The 17,984-nt window shown below is 41.4% G+C and overlaps 1 protein-coding gene across 10 annotated transcripts in view; it reads right to left on the bottom strand.

Annotated features, from left to right (window-relative positions):
• The window catches only part of SECISBP2 (SECIS binding protein 2), a 49,842-nt gene continuing 31,858 nt past the window's right edge, over positions 1-17,984 (bottom strand). For 5 of the 10 annotated variants that reach the window (XM_045833881.1, XM_045833876.1, XM_045833878.1 and 2 more), the window contains 4 exons: positions 12,054-12,208; positions 11,540-11,789; positions 10,981-11,114; positions 766-2,320 (listed from right to left, as the gene is read on the bottom strand). In XM_045833881.1, the coding sequence (XP_045689837.1) occupies positions 11,011-11,114; positions 11,540-11,789; positions 12,054-12,208 (509 nt within the window). In that variant the 3' untranslated portion in view covers positions 766-2,320; positions 10,981-11,010. Of the gene's footprint in view, positions 115-765; positions 2,321-10,287; positions 11,115-11,539; positions 11,790-12,053; positions 12,209-17,984 lie in introns of those variants that run through there. The other 5 variants (XR_006785139.1, XR_006785137.1, XR_006785138.1 and 2 more) reach the window with 5 other exon arrangements.

Below are 17,984 nucleotides of genomic sequence, written 5' to 3'. Positions count from 1 at the left end.
AATAAAGGTGGACAGTTTCACATCTGCTCAGTGAAGTCTGTACTTGGGAGGCTCAATGCCATCTGCATCCTTCAGCACTGTCGGTCACTGAGCCACTGTCTGCAACGGCAGCCTCTGTGAGGAAAATGACATCTCAGCCAGGGCAATGGGGCATTAAGTCACATGTGAAAAGAATGTGATGTGGAAGCCCACTTCTCTGCTTCAGTTTCCTTCACCCTGGCTTAGCTGAACAAACACCATGTCCAGAGACTTTAGGGCTCTGAACAGAGGACCTTTATGGCCAGCAGAAATATTTTCAATGATTTTTTAAAGACCATTTGTCTTTTTAATTTTTTAACTTTTTCAATTACAGTTAACATACAATATCATATTAATTTCAGGTGAATGACATAGTGATTAGACATTTATATACCTTACAAAGTGATCACCTCAATGTGTCTAATACCCACCTGGCACATACCCAGTTATTACAATATTATTGACTATATTTCCTATGCTGTACTTTAACATCCCTGTGACTGATTATTGTAACTGGCAATTTGTATTTCTTAATCCCCCGCCCCTTTGCTGCCCATCCCCCAACCCACCTGGCAACCATCAATTTGTTCTCTGTATCAATGAGTTTTTTTGGTTTGTTCACTTTGCTTTTTAGATTCCACATATAAATGAAATAATATGGTATGTACCTTTCTCTGTATGATTTATTTCACTTATCATAATACACTCTAGGTCTATCCATGTTTTGCAAATAGCAAGATTTCATTCTTTTTTTAAAGTGTCAGATTTATTAAGGTATAATTTATAATTTATATACAATAAAGTATAATTGGATGAATTCTAACAAATGCATAGTCCTGGAACCATCAGCCGTCTAGATGAAATATTTTCACCACCCCTTTGCTGCCAGTCTCCTTCCTCCCTGGCACACTGAAGGTAATAGTTACCCAATGGATAAAGTGAGTTCTACAGTCCAATAACTAGAACTCAGTCCAGGAACAACAAAGAAACCAGCCATCTAATCCACCAAACACAAAATACAACAGGAAAAAGGACTGTAATACAGCAGTTCTCAGTATGCAGGACACCAATTTGTGACCTTGTAGCACAATTACTGAGAACATTTAAACAGACCTTGTTTTACAGTTGCTGGGCCTTTTCACTCTCTTGGTTGAATCCCATATCCATGGGATTTACGCCATCTTCATCCTTTAAGTAAGTCCCAAATAAGGCTATTTATACTGGAGAAAAAAAATATATATGTATACATATGTATTTTTTGCACCAACATAGTCCTTGAGCCCTATCACAGATCTAGTAAAACTTCTATGATTCTTATAAAAGGTTCCCTGGGCTAGAGAAACACTGTCCTGTCACAGTGCTAGTTTTATCAAGTCCACACAACTTTGAGTACATTGTGCTTCTGAAAAAGTGTTAGTTTCTGCTAACAGAAATGACAAAATAATGAAAATATCTAGAACCAGTTCTATTTTCCCCTCTTCATTTCTTTAGCTCAAGTTAGAATAATTAAAAAATAAGTTTGGCAAATGAATCCCCCAAAATATCTAGTTACCTACTGTATCTGGAGTACTTTTTATGGCTACATCTGCTGTATTTATATCTGGCTGCTCTAGACTGAAAAAATAAAATACATTTACACAAAAAGGTAGCATTTGCTGTGAATTCTCTAGGCTACTTGCAACAGTCATGGTTCAAATAAAGGGACTGTCCGTGATGTTTGAAATTCAAATAATTTTAAAGTTGAAAACATAATTCTTAAAACTGCATTGACAGTCAATACCCTTTGTTTAAAAATCCTAAAGGGTACTTCTAGTTAAGGTAGAAGTGGTTCTAGGTTAATAGGACCAAATTTGACTTGAGACTCTATCCTTTAAATTGTAGGGAATGGGGTGAAAAAAGAGGTTACTGACAGAAAGCATCTACAGTTACTCAGAGTATAAATTTGGTAACAGAAGAGACTTGTCAGGACATATTGGAATCTCAGAAGCAGTTCTCAAGGAGCTTAATTTTATTTTCTTGGATTTTAAAAATGCCTAAGTTTTTTCATCCTTGATCTTTGGAGGTAGATGGTACTTAAAATGCCCCATATGAACAATTTTATACTCTACAACAACGGTTATATCTGCAGAGATACTGAGCGTTACTGTGGGAGAGAGTAGAGTAGCTTTTGTACAGAAGGTCAGATACCTCAGTGCAACATTAGCTGAACTGGCTCATTCATCTCTATGGTAACAGCTTCCTCTTCTTTATCAACATTACTTAGTATTTCCAAGTTCCCCACTTGCAGAAAACTTCACTCCGTCTGTTGGACAAAGAAATTAACAATAGCATCTGCGATATGACTGAGATCTCAGCATAGGTATACAAATTCATCAGAAGGCATCTTTACTATAGTTATACTCTTGTCCTGGAATTCCAAGTTGTTCAACCTTTAAATCCATTCACTTCATTTCAGAGTCTGAAAACTTTTCTTGATTTGAAGTTTTAAATACTAGTGCCGAGGTGTCCACATTATCTTTAGCCCTAGGGTAATGTCTTCGTTGCCAGCACATTTTAGTATTTTGGACATGCTGGTGAGGTTCACACCCATGGCCAGTTTGCAGTCTCAGCAGTATGCGTTAAAGCCTCTGGAGAACAGAGTAAACTGCACTAAGGAGTGGGACGAAATCATACCACTCGAGCTGATGTCCCAGCAGGCTTCACTGATGAGGTCCTTAAGTGCCTCCAGTATCTTTTTCAGGACAGAACCCTGGACCAGGCACATTTTGAATATGGTGGCTGAGTTGCAATGATGCAGCTGGAGATGAAGGAAGGAAGAAGAGCGTAGCCGGCATAAGCTTCACAGGATGAGTTAAAAGACTCAGCAATGAGAGCCTGAGATCAAGGATGATCTCCTATTTCATTCTTTTTTTTTATGGCTTAGTAATATTCCATTGTCTATAGTATATCATCTTTATCAATTTGTCTTATCAATGAACACTTAGGTTGCTCCCACCACACCTTGGCTATTGTAAATAATGCTGAAATGAACATAAGGGTACATATAGCTGTTCTTTCTTATTTTTTTGTTAAAGATTTTACTTATTTTATTTTTAGAGAGAGAGGGAAGGAGAGGGAGAGAAACATCAATGTGTGGTTGCCTCTCACATGCCCCCTACTGAGGACCCAGCCTGCAACCCAGACATGTGCCCTGACTGGGAATCAAACAGGCAACCAATTCACTCAAGCTGGCACTCACTCCACTGAGCCACACCAGCCAGGGCAGCTTTTCTAATCAGTGTTTTTTTTTCTTTTTTCTTTCAATACCCAGAAGTAGAATTGCTGGGTCATAGCGTAGTTCTGTTTTTAATTTTTTGAGGACACTCCATACTGTTTTCCATAGTGGCTATACCAATTTACAATCCCACATCTCAAGGGGTTCATTTTCTTCACATCCTCACCAACACTTGCTGTTTAATCATTTATTGATGATAGCCATTCTGACAAGTGTGAGATGATATCTCACTGGGTTTTGATTTGCATTTCCCTGATAATTAGTGACACTGAACATTATTTCACATGTCTATTGACCATCTGTGTGTCCTCTTTGGAGGAATGTCTATTCAGATTCCCTGCCTGTTTTTAAATCAGATTGTTTATTTTTATGATGTTGAGCTGTTTGAGTTCTTATATAGTTTGGATATTAATACTTTATCAGATACATTATTTGTAAATATTTTCTCCCATTAAGTAGGTTGCCTTATTGTTTTGTTGATGGTTTCCTTTGCTGTGCAAAAGCTTTTAAGTTTGATGCAGTCCTATTTGTTTATTTTTGCTCTTGTTGTCTTTGCCTGAGGAAAAAATATCCAAAACAGGTATTGTTAAGACAAATGTCAGTTTACTGTCTATGTTTTCTTCTAAGAGTTTCATGGTTCCAGTCCTTACACTTAAGTCTCTAATCCATTATTTTTTTATATAGTGTAAGAAAGTGGTCTAATTCCCGTTTTTGCATGTATCTGTCTAGTTTCCTCAGCACCATTTTTGAAGGTACTATCTTTACCCCATTCTTGCCTTTGTCATAGATTAATTGGTCTATAGGTATGGGTTTATTTCTTTCTAGGATCTCTATTCTGTTCCAATGATCTATGTGTCTGTTTTTATGCCAGTACTTTGCTGTTTTGATTACTATAGCCTGTTTTAAAGTGGATTTTGTCTGATATATTGGTACTCTAGCTTTTTGTTTCCATTTGCATGAAATATTTTTCTATTCCTTATATTCAGTCTGTGTGTCTATCTGAAGTGGGTCTCTTTTAGGCAGCATATATACAGGTCTTTTTTGTTGTTGTTGTTGTTAATCCATTCAGCCACCCTATGTATTTTGATTGGAACATTTAATCCATTTACACTTAAAGTAATTATTGATAGGAATATAGTTATTGCCATTTCATTGTTTTCTGATTGTTTTGTATTTTTCTGTTTGGTTAATATTCTCCTGTATGTTGATCACTTTCTACAGTGTTTTTTTTAGATTCCTTTATTTTTATTTCTTATAAATCTCTTAGAGATTTTTGGTTTGTGGTTACCATGTACTGCATATGTATCAAATTATATTTATAGTAGTCTATCAAAGTAGATTTTCCCTTAAGATTGAATACATTCTAAAATCTAGTTTTTACTCACCAACTTATATTTGTTTTTGTCATTATTCTTTTTACCCCTTAATCTATTTTAAGCACACAATCTTCCTACTTTTGTCTTTAACCTTTGTACTAGATTAATAATTGGTTAATCTACTGTTCTTACTGTTTGCCTTTGTCAGTAAGACTTTTCCTTCCTATATTTTATTCATATTTTTCATATTACTTTTCTACTTAAAGTTCCTTTAACATTTCTGGTTTAGTGGTGATAAACTACTTTAGTTTTTTTTTCTTTCCTGGGAAACTCTCGACCTCTCCTTCGATTTTAAATGACAGCCTTAATGGGTAGAGCAATCTTCCTTTAAGTTTTCCCTTTCATCACTTGGAATATTTCATGCCATTCCCTTCTGGCTTTCAGTGTCTCTGTTGGAAAATCAGCTAATGATCTTGTGGGAGTGCTCTTCTCTGTAACTAGCTGCCTTTATTTTTCTACTTTAAAAATTCTCTCTGTCTCTAACTTTGGGCATTTTAATCATGATGTGTCTTACTGTGGGCCTCTTGGGTTCTTTGTGTTTGCAACTGCTCACTTCCTAGACTTCTATGTCCATTCACTTTGCCAAGTGAGGTAAGTTTTCAGTCATTATTTCTTCAAATAAAATTTTTAATTTTTAAAATATTTTACTGATTATGCTATACAGTTGTCCCAATTTTCTCTCTTTGCCCCCCTCTACCTGGTACCCCCACTTCCCTTGAGCAATCCCCCCCTTAGTTCATGTCCACTGTTCATGCATATAAGTACTTTGGCTACTCCATTTCCTACACTGTTCTTAACATCCTCCTGTATATTTTGTACCTACCTATTTGTATTTCTTAATCCCTGCACCTTTTCCTCCATTCTTCCCACCCCCTCCCAAATGATAATCCTCCAAATGATCTCCATATCTATGATTGTTTGCTTAGTTTGTTTTTTAGATTCAGTTGTTGATAGTTGTGAATTTATTACCATTTTAGTGTTTGTAGTTTTGATTTTCTTAAGTCCCTTTGAACATTTCATATAATAATGGATTAGTGATGATGAACTCCTTTAGATTTACCTTGTCCAGGAAGCACTTTATCTGCCCTTTGATTCTAAATGATAGCTTTGCTGGGTAGAGCAATCTAGGTTGTAGGTCCTTGCTTTTATCACTTTGAATAATTCTTGCCAGTCCCTTCTAGCCTGCCAAGTATCTTTTAAAAAAATAAGCTGACAGTCTTATGGAAACTCCTTTGTATGTAATGATCTGCTTTTCTCTTGCTGCTTTTAAGATTCTCTCTTTATCTTTAACCTCTGGCATTATAATTATGATGTGTCTCGGGGTGGTCCTCTTTGGGCCCATCTTGTTTGGGACTCTCTGTGCTTCCTGGATTTGTATGTCTGTATCTTTCACCAACTTAGGGATGTTTTCTTTACTTTTCCAATTTCTTGCTATTTCTCTTCTTCTGACACCCCTATGATTCATTTGGTGTGTTTGAAGTTGTCCCAGAAGCTCCTTAGCCTATCCTTGTTTTTTTGGATTCTTTTTTCTTCTTGCTGTTCTGACTGAATGTTTTTTTCTTCCTTACATCCCAAATCATTGATTTAATTCTCAGCTTCATCCCTTCCATTGTTGGTTGCATGTATACTTTCATTTTACTTAGTTTCTTGAGCATCCTAATAACCAGTGCTTTGAACTCTGCATCTGATACATTGATCATCTCCATTTTGTTTAGTTCTTTTTCTGGAGTTTTGCTCTGTTCTTTCATTTGGGCCATATTTCTTTGTCTCATTTTGGCAGCCTCCATGTTTGTTTCTATGCAGTAGGAAGAGTTGCTATGACTCCTTGTCTTAAGAATTGTGGCCTATTATAGAAAAGTACACTGGTAAGTTGGATGGGGTGGAGCCTTATTTAATCACCAAGGCATGGCCAACCATGTCACTGCTTTGTGGCTCTGTGTGGGGAAGGGCTCAGGTGGAAACAATGCTACTGCCTGACCTCTGGAGTTTTATCTCAGAGGAGTCTGTCTCCCAGTACTCACCCTGATACCACTCACTTCAATTTCTCCCTGTATGCCACTGGTACTCTTCCAGCTGTTGCCCTGGTACTAAAGCCAGGGAGTGAGTCTGCGTAAGTCCAAAGTCCATTGTGGGCCCTTTAAGAGGAGATTCCTGAGAATCCCTCAATTTCTTATGCCACCCTAACCTCCACTGGTTTTTACAGCCAGAAATTATGGAGACTTATTTTCCTGGCACTGGAACCCTGAGATGGGTGGTCTGGTATGAGGCTGGGATCTCTCACTCCTGAGGTATGCCTCCCGATTTTTATCTACTACACATAGGTGTGGGATCCCCCGTTCCACATCTCTGTACTTCTCCATGTCTCCATGCTTCTCTATATCTCCTTACCTCTCCACGTGTCTCTGTGTCTCCACCCCTCCTACCCATCTGGATGAAGGTGGCTTTAATTCCTTGGTTATCAGACTTCCATACAGCTTGATTTTCTGATGATTCTGGGTTATTTTTCTTTTGTAACCTAGTTGTAATTTTTGCTGTGGTTGTATGAGGAGGCAAACCATATTCATCTATGCCTCCTTGACTAGGAGATCTTAGTTTCTAATACCACTCTTCAATAAATGAAACAAAGATTCCTTAGAAAAATGGCTGATTCTAGGACTGGGACAGGAAATACATGAGATACATGGAATATCCTCTAATGTCAGAAAGTAAGGAAATGCGCTTCTGCCTCCGTATTCTTAACCACCACAGCTGCTATAGTTCTTCAAATGGATTTTCAATCCCTTTCCCTCCCCTCTTCTCCTTCTGAGACTCCTATTATGTGAATGTTAATACACCTGACATTGTCCCAGAGTTCCCTTAAACTAGCCTCATTTTAAAAATGTTTTCTTTTTGCTGTTCCAATTGGGGATTTTCTACTACTCTGTCTTCTAGACCACTGCTTCAATTCTCCGCTTCATCTAATCTGCTGTTCATTCCCACTAGTATATTCATTTCAGTTACTACATCTTCAATTCTGACTGGTTCTTATGTTTTCTATCTCATTTGACATGTTTTCTCTTTGTTTATGTTCTGAGTTCATCTATTCTCCCATAGTTCAAGGAGCATTCTCATAAACAGTGTTTTGAACTCTATCTGGTAGATTGTTTATCTCCATTTCATTTAGTATTTTTTTCTGGAGTTTTTTCATTTGGGACATGTTTCTTTGTCTCTTCATTTTGGCCAACTTCATGTTTGTTTCTATGTATTAGGTAGATCTGCTACATCTCCCAGTCTTGACAGAGCGGCCTTATGTAGGTGTTCTGTAGGGCTCAGTGGCAGTCAGTCTTCCTGGTGCTCCAGGGTTGTCCTCTGTGTAGGTTGTGTTGGGCCTCAGTTCCTGCTGGTAAATCAGTGGGTAGAGCTGACTCTTCAGCTGACTGGCTGTGAGGGCTGGCTATAACTACACTGGACCAGCTGTAGTTATGTGGGGACTGTCCGCATGACGTAGGCTCTGATGCCAGCTGAGGCTGCCTTTCGTGTGTCAGTTGTGGAACTGGTACCCTCTAGAGCCTCTTGGGAGGGGCCCCAGTGCAGGCCAAAGTCAGTTACCATTTGTGCCAGGCTTGGGGTCACTTGGCATATAAGCAACAAAGTGATCTGTGTTTGATTTTTACTTGTGCTGGGCTTGGAGGTACTTGGCAGAGGCTATGCTGAGAACCAAGACCAGGTGCCTCTTGTGCCAGGCTTGGGGCCAACTGTTGGGAGTTACAGTGCAAGCTGAGACTGATCACCATTTGTGCTGGGCTTGGGGCCACTTGTCAGAAGCTACAGTGCGTGATGAGGCCTGCCACTGCTTGTCTAGAGTTCTGGGGCAGCTGCCACTTGTGGGATTTGTAGACATTTGTGAAAATCTGCAGCGCAAGACTATAGCACTCCTGTGAGGTTTGTAGATTTGGGGGCAAGTCCACAACACAAGCTGAAGTGAGCTGATTTTGTGGAGTAGCCACTGGAAGACGCTTGGGCCAGGCAAGCAGATTGGATGGAACAAGGTCTCAGGGAATCACCAGTGAGGGGTGAATGGTGTTAGGTTAATGGAAAGCACAGATTTGGTGCCCACCTTAGCTGGGCCAGCTGGGTGGGAGAGTTCAACATTGGTGTCTGCCGGGACTTATCTTTGGAGAAAGGTGCCCAATCCCTACCCCTTCAGCCACTGTCCTAAAGTATGTCAATTTAGTTCTTCCCATATGTCTCAGGCACTTTTCAAGCTGCTGCCCCTGTGCTGGTGCTTAGAGGGAGTTTGTGAGCAAGTGATTCTGTGTGTGGCCCCTTTAAGGGCAGCATCTCATCTCTGGCAGCTCTTTTTCTTGGACAGAATTCCTGATGGTTTTCACAGCCAGATGTTATAGGGACTTCTCTTCCTGGCTCTGGGTACTCTAGGCTGGGACACCTGGTGTAAGGGCAGGACCCTTTGTTTCTCAGTGGGGGACCTCTGCAGTAGATATCCCTCCTGTTTCTTAATTGTCACACTGTGTGTGGGACCTCCCCAGTCTACATCTCCACCCCTCAACCAGTCTTGATGTGGCTTCTTCTTTATGTCCTTTGTCATAGGATTTCTGTATAGCTAGTCTTCAGATGGTTGTCAGTGGTGGTACTTCTATAATTTAGTTGTAATTTTGGTCAGGAGGAGGTGATTTCAGAGGTTACCTACTTTGCCATCTTGACCAGAAGTCAAGAATGTCTTTAAATCTTAATGATTTTTTGATTTATCAGTTTTACAATTCTAGGCTGCTTGGTGCAGCTGAAAGGCTATTTCATTTTCTCCCTATAAATTAATTTTAGAAACTTTATTCTCAAATAATCTCCTATTTTCAAACCTGCTATGGTTGATTGGCTACCTCTTGATATAAAGGAGGGGGCAGGAAAGACATTCCTGATGCTTGTTTCTCAGTGGGGGACCTCTGCAGTAGATATCCCTCCTGTTTCTTAATTGTCACACTGTGTGACAATTAAGGAGGACCTGGCAGTCCAGAGACAGAAACTCATGGACAGGACTCAGGGCTTGAAAGTTAGAAGCTAGTCAACCAGATCCTATGTCCCCATTTCAACACTTCAGAATGTGTTCGGAGAGGCAGGGCACATACTGGGAATAACAAGAGTCACAGGTGACAGGAGAGGTAGGTGCTTCACACACACAATCTCTGGTCATACTGTTAGCCCTGGTCACACAGTGTACCATTTCTGTCTCATTATTCCACTTTTATTTGCTCATGAAAGGCTGCTTACCTCTCAGAGATACAGTATTTGGCATGACTAAATTCAACTAACAGTATTTTCAAAGTCAACACCCATACACTGTCTCTCTGACAAGCACAAACCAATGAGACTCACTCCAATCTTGCCATTTCCTCTGTGACAAGCGTGCAAGCAGGTGGTCTGAGGCAGGGTTTAGTGATGTCATATCTCTGAGGGTCTGGGATCTCAGCAGTTGCTACTTCCAGCCCCAGGAGGTCTGGGCATATAGTAAACCTCTCCCTACTCAGTCCCCTTCCATTCAAAGGCCAGAAGGCACAATTCAGGACAAAGAACTAGGTAAGAAAGAGACCAGGGATAAACCAAATGACTAGATAACCAGTCTCCAGAGAAATTAAATAATCACTCTTTATTCCAAATAAATAAGCCCTCTTACAGGAAAATAGGAAAGTAATGCTTGTCTCCTGGCTTCTGAGATAGAAACCACATTCAGAATATATTCATTTACAAAAAAAGAGATGTAGATTATCAAAACTGAAATTTAGGAACTTCAGTATACATTGTTTCTATGAAAAATAAAGACTAAAAGAAATAATTCATGTCAAAGGCCACAAGTTAGAATAGAAAACTGATTTTCCTTTTGAGGCTCATTTTAGCAAACCCTCCAATCTCCCTGCTGAAAAGCCATGTCCTGAGGAGGGGCCCTCCCTCCCTCCCGCTCTAACGCTGGCTCCCTGCAGGGCTGCATCATCATGACAAAGAGGACATCAGCCACATTGCTCCCGTAGTCCACAAACTAACTTGGCTCAGCTCTTCTGCAATGGACAGGATGTTTCCTCAGCAGCAGAAGACTCAGAGTACCACGTTTTCCAGTGTTTTCCAGATTCACAGTGTGCTCAGAGGGCTTTTAGGAAAGGTTCAGTCAGTATGCCCGGGTGCTTGTTCATGGGACTTGCACTATGAATGTCACAAAGGCTGCTTCCTGTGCCCTCCATGCTGCTAATGTCCCAATTAAACACATTACAAATACATTAGATCAACGAAGAACTAAGAAGGAACACGAAGTTGTTCAAAACTCCTTACCCCAAATACACAAACACCAAAAAACTCTTCTTATAAATTCAGGTTCATCATCTGAGAGGTTGAAGACTCCAGTGATTCTTCTAGCTCCAGGGCACACTGACTGTATGCTTCCAGATGTTTTCTCCAGACTTCAACTGTAAATGAGAAAGTGGCACAACTATGAATAGGCAGGGGCAGTCAGAACAGTCTCTCGTGGGAAGCGTACTGTTCAGCGGCTCAGTCCCCTAGGTGGGGTCTGGCATGGGTTCAACCCACCATCTCCAATGCACCCCTGCACCCCAATAGTGAGCATTATCAATCACACCTCAGCATTTGGTGACCTTATCAACCTTCTGCCAAGGATATAGCTGTCCTTGCAGCCACCCCTCTCTCTGGAGGCCATCTGACAAGCAGTTTGAGAACACCTCTCAGGCAATGGACAGGACTGAACTGGGCCTTCCACATCTGGTGCTATTGCAGAGTGGCTATGCTGCTCTCCCAGGCACCTGGACTCTTTAACCAAAGTCCACAAAGACTTGAAGGATACTTTGCCCAGACTCAGACCCTCCCCAGCACTCACTGTAGTATGGTTCTTCTGTCTTGGGAGAAGCCAGGGGACTGTCTTCTGCTGAGCAGCTGGTGTCCTGCGCAGGTAGGCTGGCTGGGGCCTGCGACCCAGGCTCTTCTGCCAGCTCCCTGTGCACATTTTCCAGCATGGTCTTATATGCCTCCCGCGCAGCCATCGTCAGCTCAACCATCTTGTGGAACTGGTCCTTGGACAGAAGTGAGTGCACAGGTAATGTCCCCTGACCACAGAAGACAGGGCTCTCCTGCAAACCACAAGGGCACCCTACACAGGGAAGGCTGACAACTGCCTAAGTTGCCACCCTGAGAGAACAAGGTGTCTACAGCACCTCTGTGGCAGTAGTAATCCCAGAGCTAAACTTGGAATCACACTTCCTTCCATGCTATTACAGAAACGGAAGTCCACTGAGGCTGAGTGGCTCTGTTGGGCTCTGTCTGTGGACCATACCATCTCTACTATCTCCCTCCCACAAGCAGTGCTGACAGGCTAGAGCCTCCTCCCCACTCACCTGGGCCCCATCATAACTGAAGATCCCCACAATGCTGACAGGAACAGCTTTGTTCAAACTGCGCCCCAGAGCTTTGCGGTTGAGGGCAAACACGAAGGGAATGTTCTGTTCACAGGCATAATTGATAATGGTGTGCAGGGTGTCATCCAACCCACCTGTCCAAGGATAAGGAAACATGGTAGGAATACTGGTTGGAAGGGCTTTTGCTACAAACAATAATACTCTCCAGATACCTTCTTTATTCCAGTCAGTAGCCTGTGCCAGAGGTTACCAGGAGAAAACAGGTCATTGCAGTATAAGTACACTATTCCTCTCAGCCATGTGGAAGAATTCATACAAAAGACCATTCCTTAGTGTAATGAAACATGTCTACATTGAGTCACCAGCTGGCATTACACCTAATAAAGTCTTAGGAATATTTATTAAACGCTCACTAAATGCCAGGCCACTGTTCTAACTTCCTCATGTATTACTTCCTGCATCTTCACACAACACTCCACTTACAGATGGGAATCTGTAAGATTCCCTAGAACGCATGATGGAGAAATGACTCCACTCATGAAAGCTATCACAAGATTATAACAGGCAGGAATCAATTTATCAGGACACACAACAGATCTACAGAGCAACTTCAACATGGTATTAAAACACAACAGAAAATTAAAACAAACAAAAGTCATCTCTGCTCTTGGACAGGATGATCCAAAATTATAACATATTGATTCTACATCAAGCTAAAACTTTGAAGCACTATGACTCACTACAAATGGATTTTAAAAAATATATGGAAAAACACACAAGTAAAAAGAGCATTTTGAAAAAGGAAAATATCAGGCTAGCATTGTCAGACATTAAAAGTGTGCTACAGCCCTGACTGGTGTGGCTCAGTGGGTTGGTGTCGTTCTGCAAACCAAAAAATCACTGGTGTGATTCCCAGTCAGGGCACATGCCTGGGTAGTGGACCAGGTCCCTGTTTGGGGGCATACGAGAAGCAACCAATCAGTATTACACATTGATGTTTCCCTCTCTTGACCTCTCTCTCAAAATATAAATTAAAAAAATATTAAAAACAAACAAAAAACAAGTGTGCTATACAGCTACAAGAATGCAAATAAGGGAATGCAGGTGACAGGACAGAGAGTCCAGAAATGACCCAAATATGCAGATCTTGAGCATGTGAGGAAGATCATTTCAAAGCAGTGGAGAAGGGACAATTGGGCCAGCCTCTACAAAGATCTATCTTAGACTGAAATACATGCTACATAAACAAATATGAAAACATGGCGAACAGGGGAAAAAAAATCAGAATTAAGGAAACTTTAATCCCCTGGGAGGAGGAAGGACAAGGACTGATATAAAACCTAGATGTGATAAAAATATAGGAATAAAAAATACCAATATACACATCTACTCCCTGTATGGTCAAAAAAAAAAAAAAGGTGAAAACAGGCTACTGAAAAACCAGAAAAACACTTATCACTCAATAAAAAGGGTTAACTTCCTTGTTTTTAAAAAATGTAGTATCTATGTAAAAAGTCAACATCCCAAAAGAAAAATGGGCAAATAATATGAACCAACAGCAGAAAATACCATGCCCTTAAAACAAGTGAAAAGATGCTCAACCTCCCTCTCAAGTCAGTGGGGCAAGGAGGGGGTGCACTCAGCCTATGGGGGCCATGGTGTCTCTAGAGATATTAGGCACAGCACTGTTATATATGCACATGGCCTTCCATTCTCCATATGGCACCTACAGAGATGTTCATACAAATAAGCAATAGTGTTTAAGTCACTGACAGGTGTGAAGTCTGAAAACAACTGATGTGTCCATCGTATGGGACTGTGCAGTCTTTCAAGAGCAACACAGTCTGTATGCACCAGTGTAACGAAAGGATCTGGAGACACCGAAACTATAAAACAAGGTACACATGGGTCCAGGAGGCCAGATCACACACACACAGTGTTTATAGATACACATGGACTATCAATAATACATAAAAATCTGGCAACAGTGGCCACTTCTGAGCAGCTGGAGGAATATGAGGGATTCACCTCTCAAAAGAAAGTAATAAAATAATGGATCCCACCCCTCGCATAGTGAGCTGTTTTAACCTGGCATCTAGAAGGACCACAGCATGTGTCACACGCTCCTTCCCTCCGCATGTAGACCTCTTCTATAAGGACATACAACATCTCCATGAAATGAAAAGATTCCCCAATACCTCTTACCCTCTGGGAACTAAATACATGGTTACTGAATTTACTTTCAAGAGAGGAACTTCCCTAGTGTATATCCTCTGATGCTGTGCAAACTGGAAACTCAATTCTGCAGCTGGTGTATCTGGGCATTAATTTTTAAGCCCTACATCCTTTAATTTGTCTATACCTACTCCAGATCTACCAGAAGAATATAAAGAGACAACCCCTGGGGATATAAATGCCAAAAAAACCCACCAGTTCTAGGTAGGCTGGGGAAAGGGGAGGCAGGCAGAGATAGGGTGAAAGATATGAATATAATTACAAGTTACCACCAGAGACTGCCTGAGTCCTCTAAATGGCAGCTGAGTCTTCTATCCTTCCAGGGTTTCTCTGCCTCATGTCCAGCTCAGCCCTGGGCTGATCACGAATGAAAGTTCAGTAGTAGGCAGAAAAGATCAACCCAGCCAGCTGACTGCTGCTGTCCCTATATAGACCTGGTTGTGCAGTTGGACCTTGGATGACAACAAAAGTTAGGTGTAGAGAGGGCTCCCTATCTGGTCAGAGTGGCTACTGTGCCTGTGCTGCTTGTGGGAGCTCTGAGGTTTATGCTGAGACCAACTTCCTTCTGGGAGTTGGTATGTGTCAGGCAGAGGGTGTCCACGTGACCACAATGTGTTTTAAATGCGTAACAAATCCTCAAGATGCCCATCAGTAAAATCTGAGCTCAGTTCTCTGGCACAGAGGACTGTTGACGAAATACAAACATACCCATTTTTTTTGTTTGTTTTTTAAAGATGTAAATGCACAAAAGAAGGAGAGGTCCTCCTTCAGCCCCAGATGTCTCATTACGACAGGGAAAACTGGACCCTGCCCCAAGCTAAGATGGGTGAGACTGCTAGGCTGGCAACTGAGCATGTCTCATTACCGTTCTTGGGCCCCTGGGGGCTGCAGACAAGTAAGGAAATTTCAAGTCTTCAGATATGACATAGCAACTGAAAAGCTCACTTGCAAAGGCAATTCCACTGAACTGAAGTTGTCACAGCTGGACAAAGGAGGGTGATGGGGAAAGCAGAGTGAATGTCCAGGCACATACATGGAGGGCCGATGTCTACAGTGATGTTCTGCTCCTGACTATCAGTTCGCCTATTGCAAAGTCCAAGGAGGACATATAATGGACAAGCCAAGGGCCACTAGAGAGAGGTCACATACAGAGGTTCACTGTCAATCACCTCACCAGCATTTCAGATCCCACAAAACAGAACCAAACTTGTAGCATTAGTAAGACAGCCAAGTGCTTGGACAAACCCACATCTTTAATGAGGGAGCAGGCACAGGAGTTCATCACAGACAGAACCAGGAAATTTAAAATGGGACATAAGGACCTGGACAGTGCAGCTAAGTGGATTGGGCGCCATCCTGCAAAGCAAAAGATCACCAGTTCAGTTAGAGGTCAGGGCACATGTCTGGGTTGCTGGGCAGGTCCTGGGTTGGGAGCTTGCAAGAGGCAACTGACTGATGTTTCTCTCCCTTTCTTTCTCCCTCCCTTCCCCTCTCTCTTAGTAAAATCTTTAAAAAAATAAAATAAGGACTTTTGGCCAAGATGGAGGTGTAGGTACATACACTGTGCCTCCTTGCACAACCAAAAGAAGGACAAACAACAAATTTAAAAACAAAATACAACCAGAACTGACAGAAAATTGAACTGTATGGAAGTCTGACAACCAAGGAGTTCAAGAAGAAACATTATCCAGACCGGTAGGAGGAGTGGAGATGGGCAGTCAAGGCAGAGCTGGAGGACCAGGAAGGTCAAAGTGGCAGCTGCCAGACTGGGAGAAGTGGTGGCTGGTGGAGTGGGCAGTCCCACATTTGTGTGTGGAAAAAATGGACAGAACAACTGGGGAGCAAGACAGACCACACAACCCAGGGTTCCACTGTGGGGAAATAAAGCCTCAAAAGTTCTGACTGAAAAAACATGTGGTGGTTGAGGCAGCAGGAGAAACTCTAGACTCATAGGAGAGTTTGTTGGAGAGACCCACAGGGTCATAGAATGTACACAAATCCATTCAGGAATTAGCACCAGAAGGGCCCAATTTGTGGGTATCAGAGGAAGTGACTGAAAACCAGCTGATAGCTGAGCAAGCAGCATTGTTCCCTCTCTGACCAATCCCCCACATACAGTGCCACAACACACCAACATGGGTTGCCCTCCCTGGTGAATACCTAAGGCTCTGCCCTTTACTATGTAACAGGTGTGCTGAAACAAAAACATATGGCTGATAAGAACAGATCAAAGCGCCAGAAAAAATATAACTAAGCAATAAAGAGATAGCCAGCTTATAGATACACAGTTCAAAACACTGGTTATCACGATGCTCACAAAAATGGTTGAGTATGGTTGCAAAATAGAGGAAAAAGTGAAGTCTATGAAAAGTGAAATAAAGGAAAATGTACAGGGAACCAACAGTGGTGGGAAGAAAACTGGGACTCAAATTAACAGTTTGGGCCAGATGGAAGAAATAAGCATTCAATCAGAACAAAATGAAACAAGAATACAAAAAAATGAGGAGAGGCTGAGGAACCTCCGGGACAACTTTGAATGTTCCAACATCTGAATCACAAGGGTGCCAGAAGGAGAAGAGAAAAAGCAAGAAATCGAAAACTTATTTGAAAACATAAGGAAGAACTTCCCCAATGTGGCAAAGGAAATAGACTTCTAGGAAGTCCACGAAGCTCAGAGAGTCTCAAAGAAGTTGGACCCAAGGAAGCACACACCAAGGCACATCACAGTTATATTACCCAAGATTAAAGAGGAGAGAATCTTAAAAGCAGCAAGAGAAAAGGAGACAGTTACCTACAGAGGAGTTCCCATTAAAAGTACCAGCTGATTTCTCAAAAGAAACCCTGCAGGCAAGAAGGGGCTGGAAAGAAGTATTCAAAGTCATGAAAGGCAAGAACCTACATCCAAGATTATTATATCCAGCAAAGCTCTCATTTGGCATGGAAGGGTAGATAAAGTGCTTTCCAAATAAGGTCAAGTTAAAGGAGTGCATCATCACCAAGCCCTTATTACATGAAATGTTAAAGGGGCTTATAAGAAAAAGAGGAAGAACAAAAATATGAACAGTAAAATGATAACAAATACAACTATCAACAACTGAACCTTAAAAAAAAAAGAAAACAAAGACAAACTAAGCAAACAACTAGAACAGGAACAGAATCACAGAAATGGAGATACAGGGAGGGTTATCAGAGGCGAAGGGGAAATGGGGGAAAAGTACAGGAATAAGTAGCATAAATGGTAGGTACAAAATACACAAGGGGAGGTTATGAATAGTATAGGAAAGGTAGAAGCCAAAAAACTTATATGTATGACCCATGGACATGAACTAAGGTGGGGGAAATGTGGGTGGGAGAGGGTGTGCAGGGTGGAGGGGAATAAAGAGGGGGGGAATGGGACAACTCTAATAGCATAACCAATAAAATATATTAAAAAAAAAAACAACTAGAACAGGAACAATAGCACAAGAATGGAGATCACATGATGGGTATGGAGAAAAAAGTAAAGGAAGTAAGTAGCATAAATGGTAGGTACAAAATAGACAGGGGAAGGTTAAGAATAGTATGGGAAAGGTAGAAGCCCAAGAACTCATATGTACAACCCATGGACATGAACTAAAGGGGTGGAGGGGGGAAGGTGGGTGGGAGGGGAGGTGCAGGGTAGAGGGAAATAAAAGG

Source organism: Phyllostomus hastatus, unplaced genomic scaffold (genome assembly GCF_019186645.2).
Source record: "Phyllostomus hastatus isolate PE091 unplaced genomic scaffold, TTU_PhHast_1.1 phas_contig_195, whole genome shotgun sequence".
NCBI lineage: Eukaryota > Metazoa > Chordata > Mammalia > Chiroptera > Phyllostomidae > Phyllostomus > Phyllostomus hastatus.
This window is presented reverse-complemented; position numbering and strand designations above follow the sequence as displayed.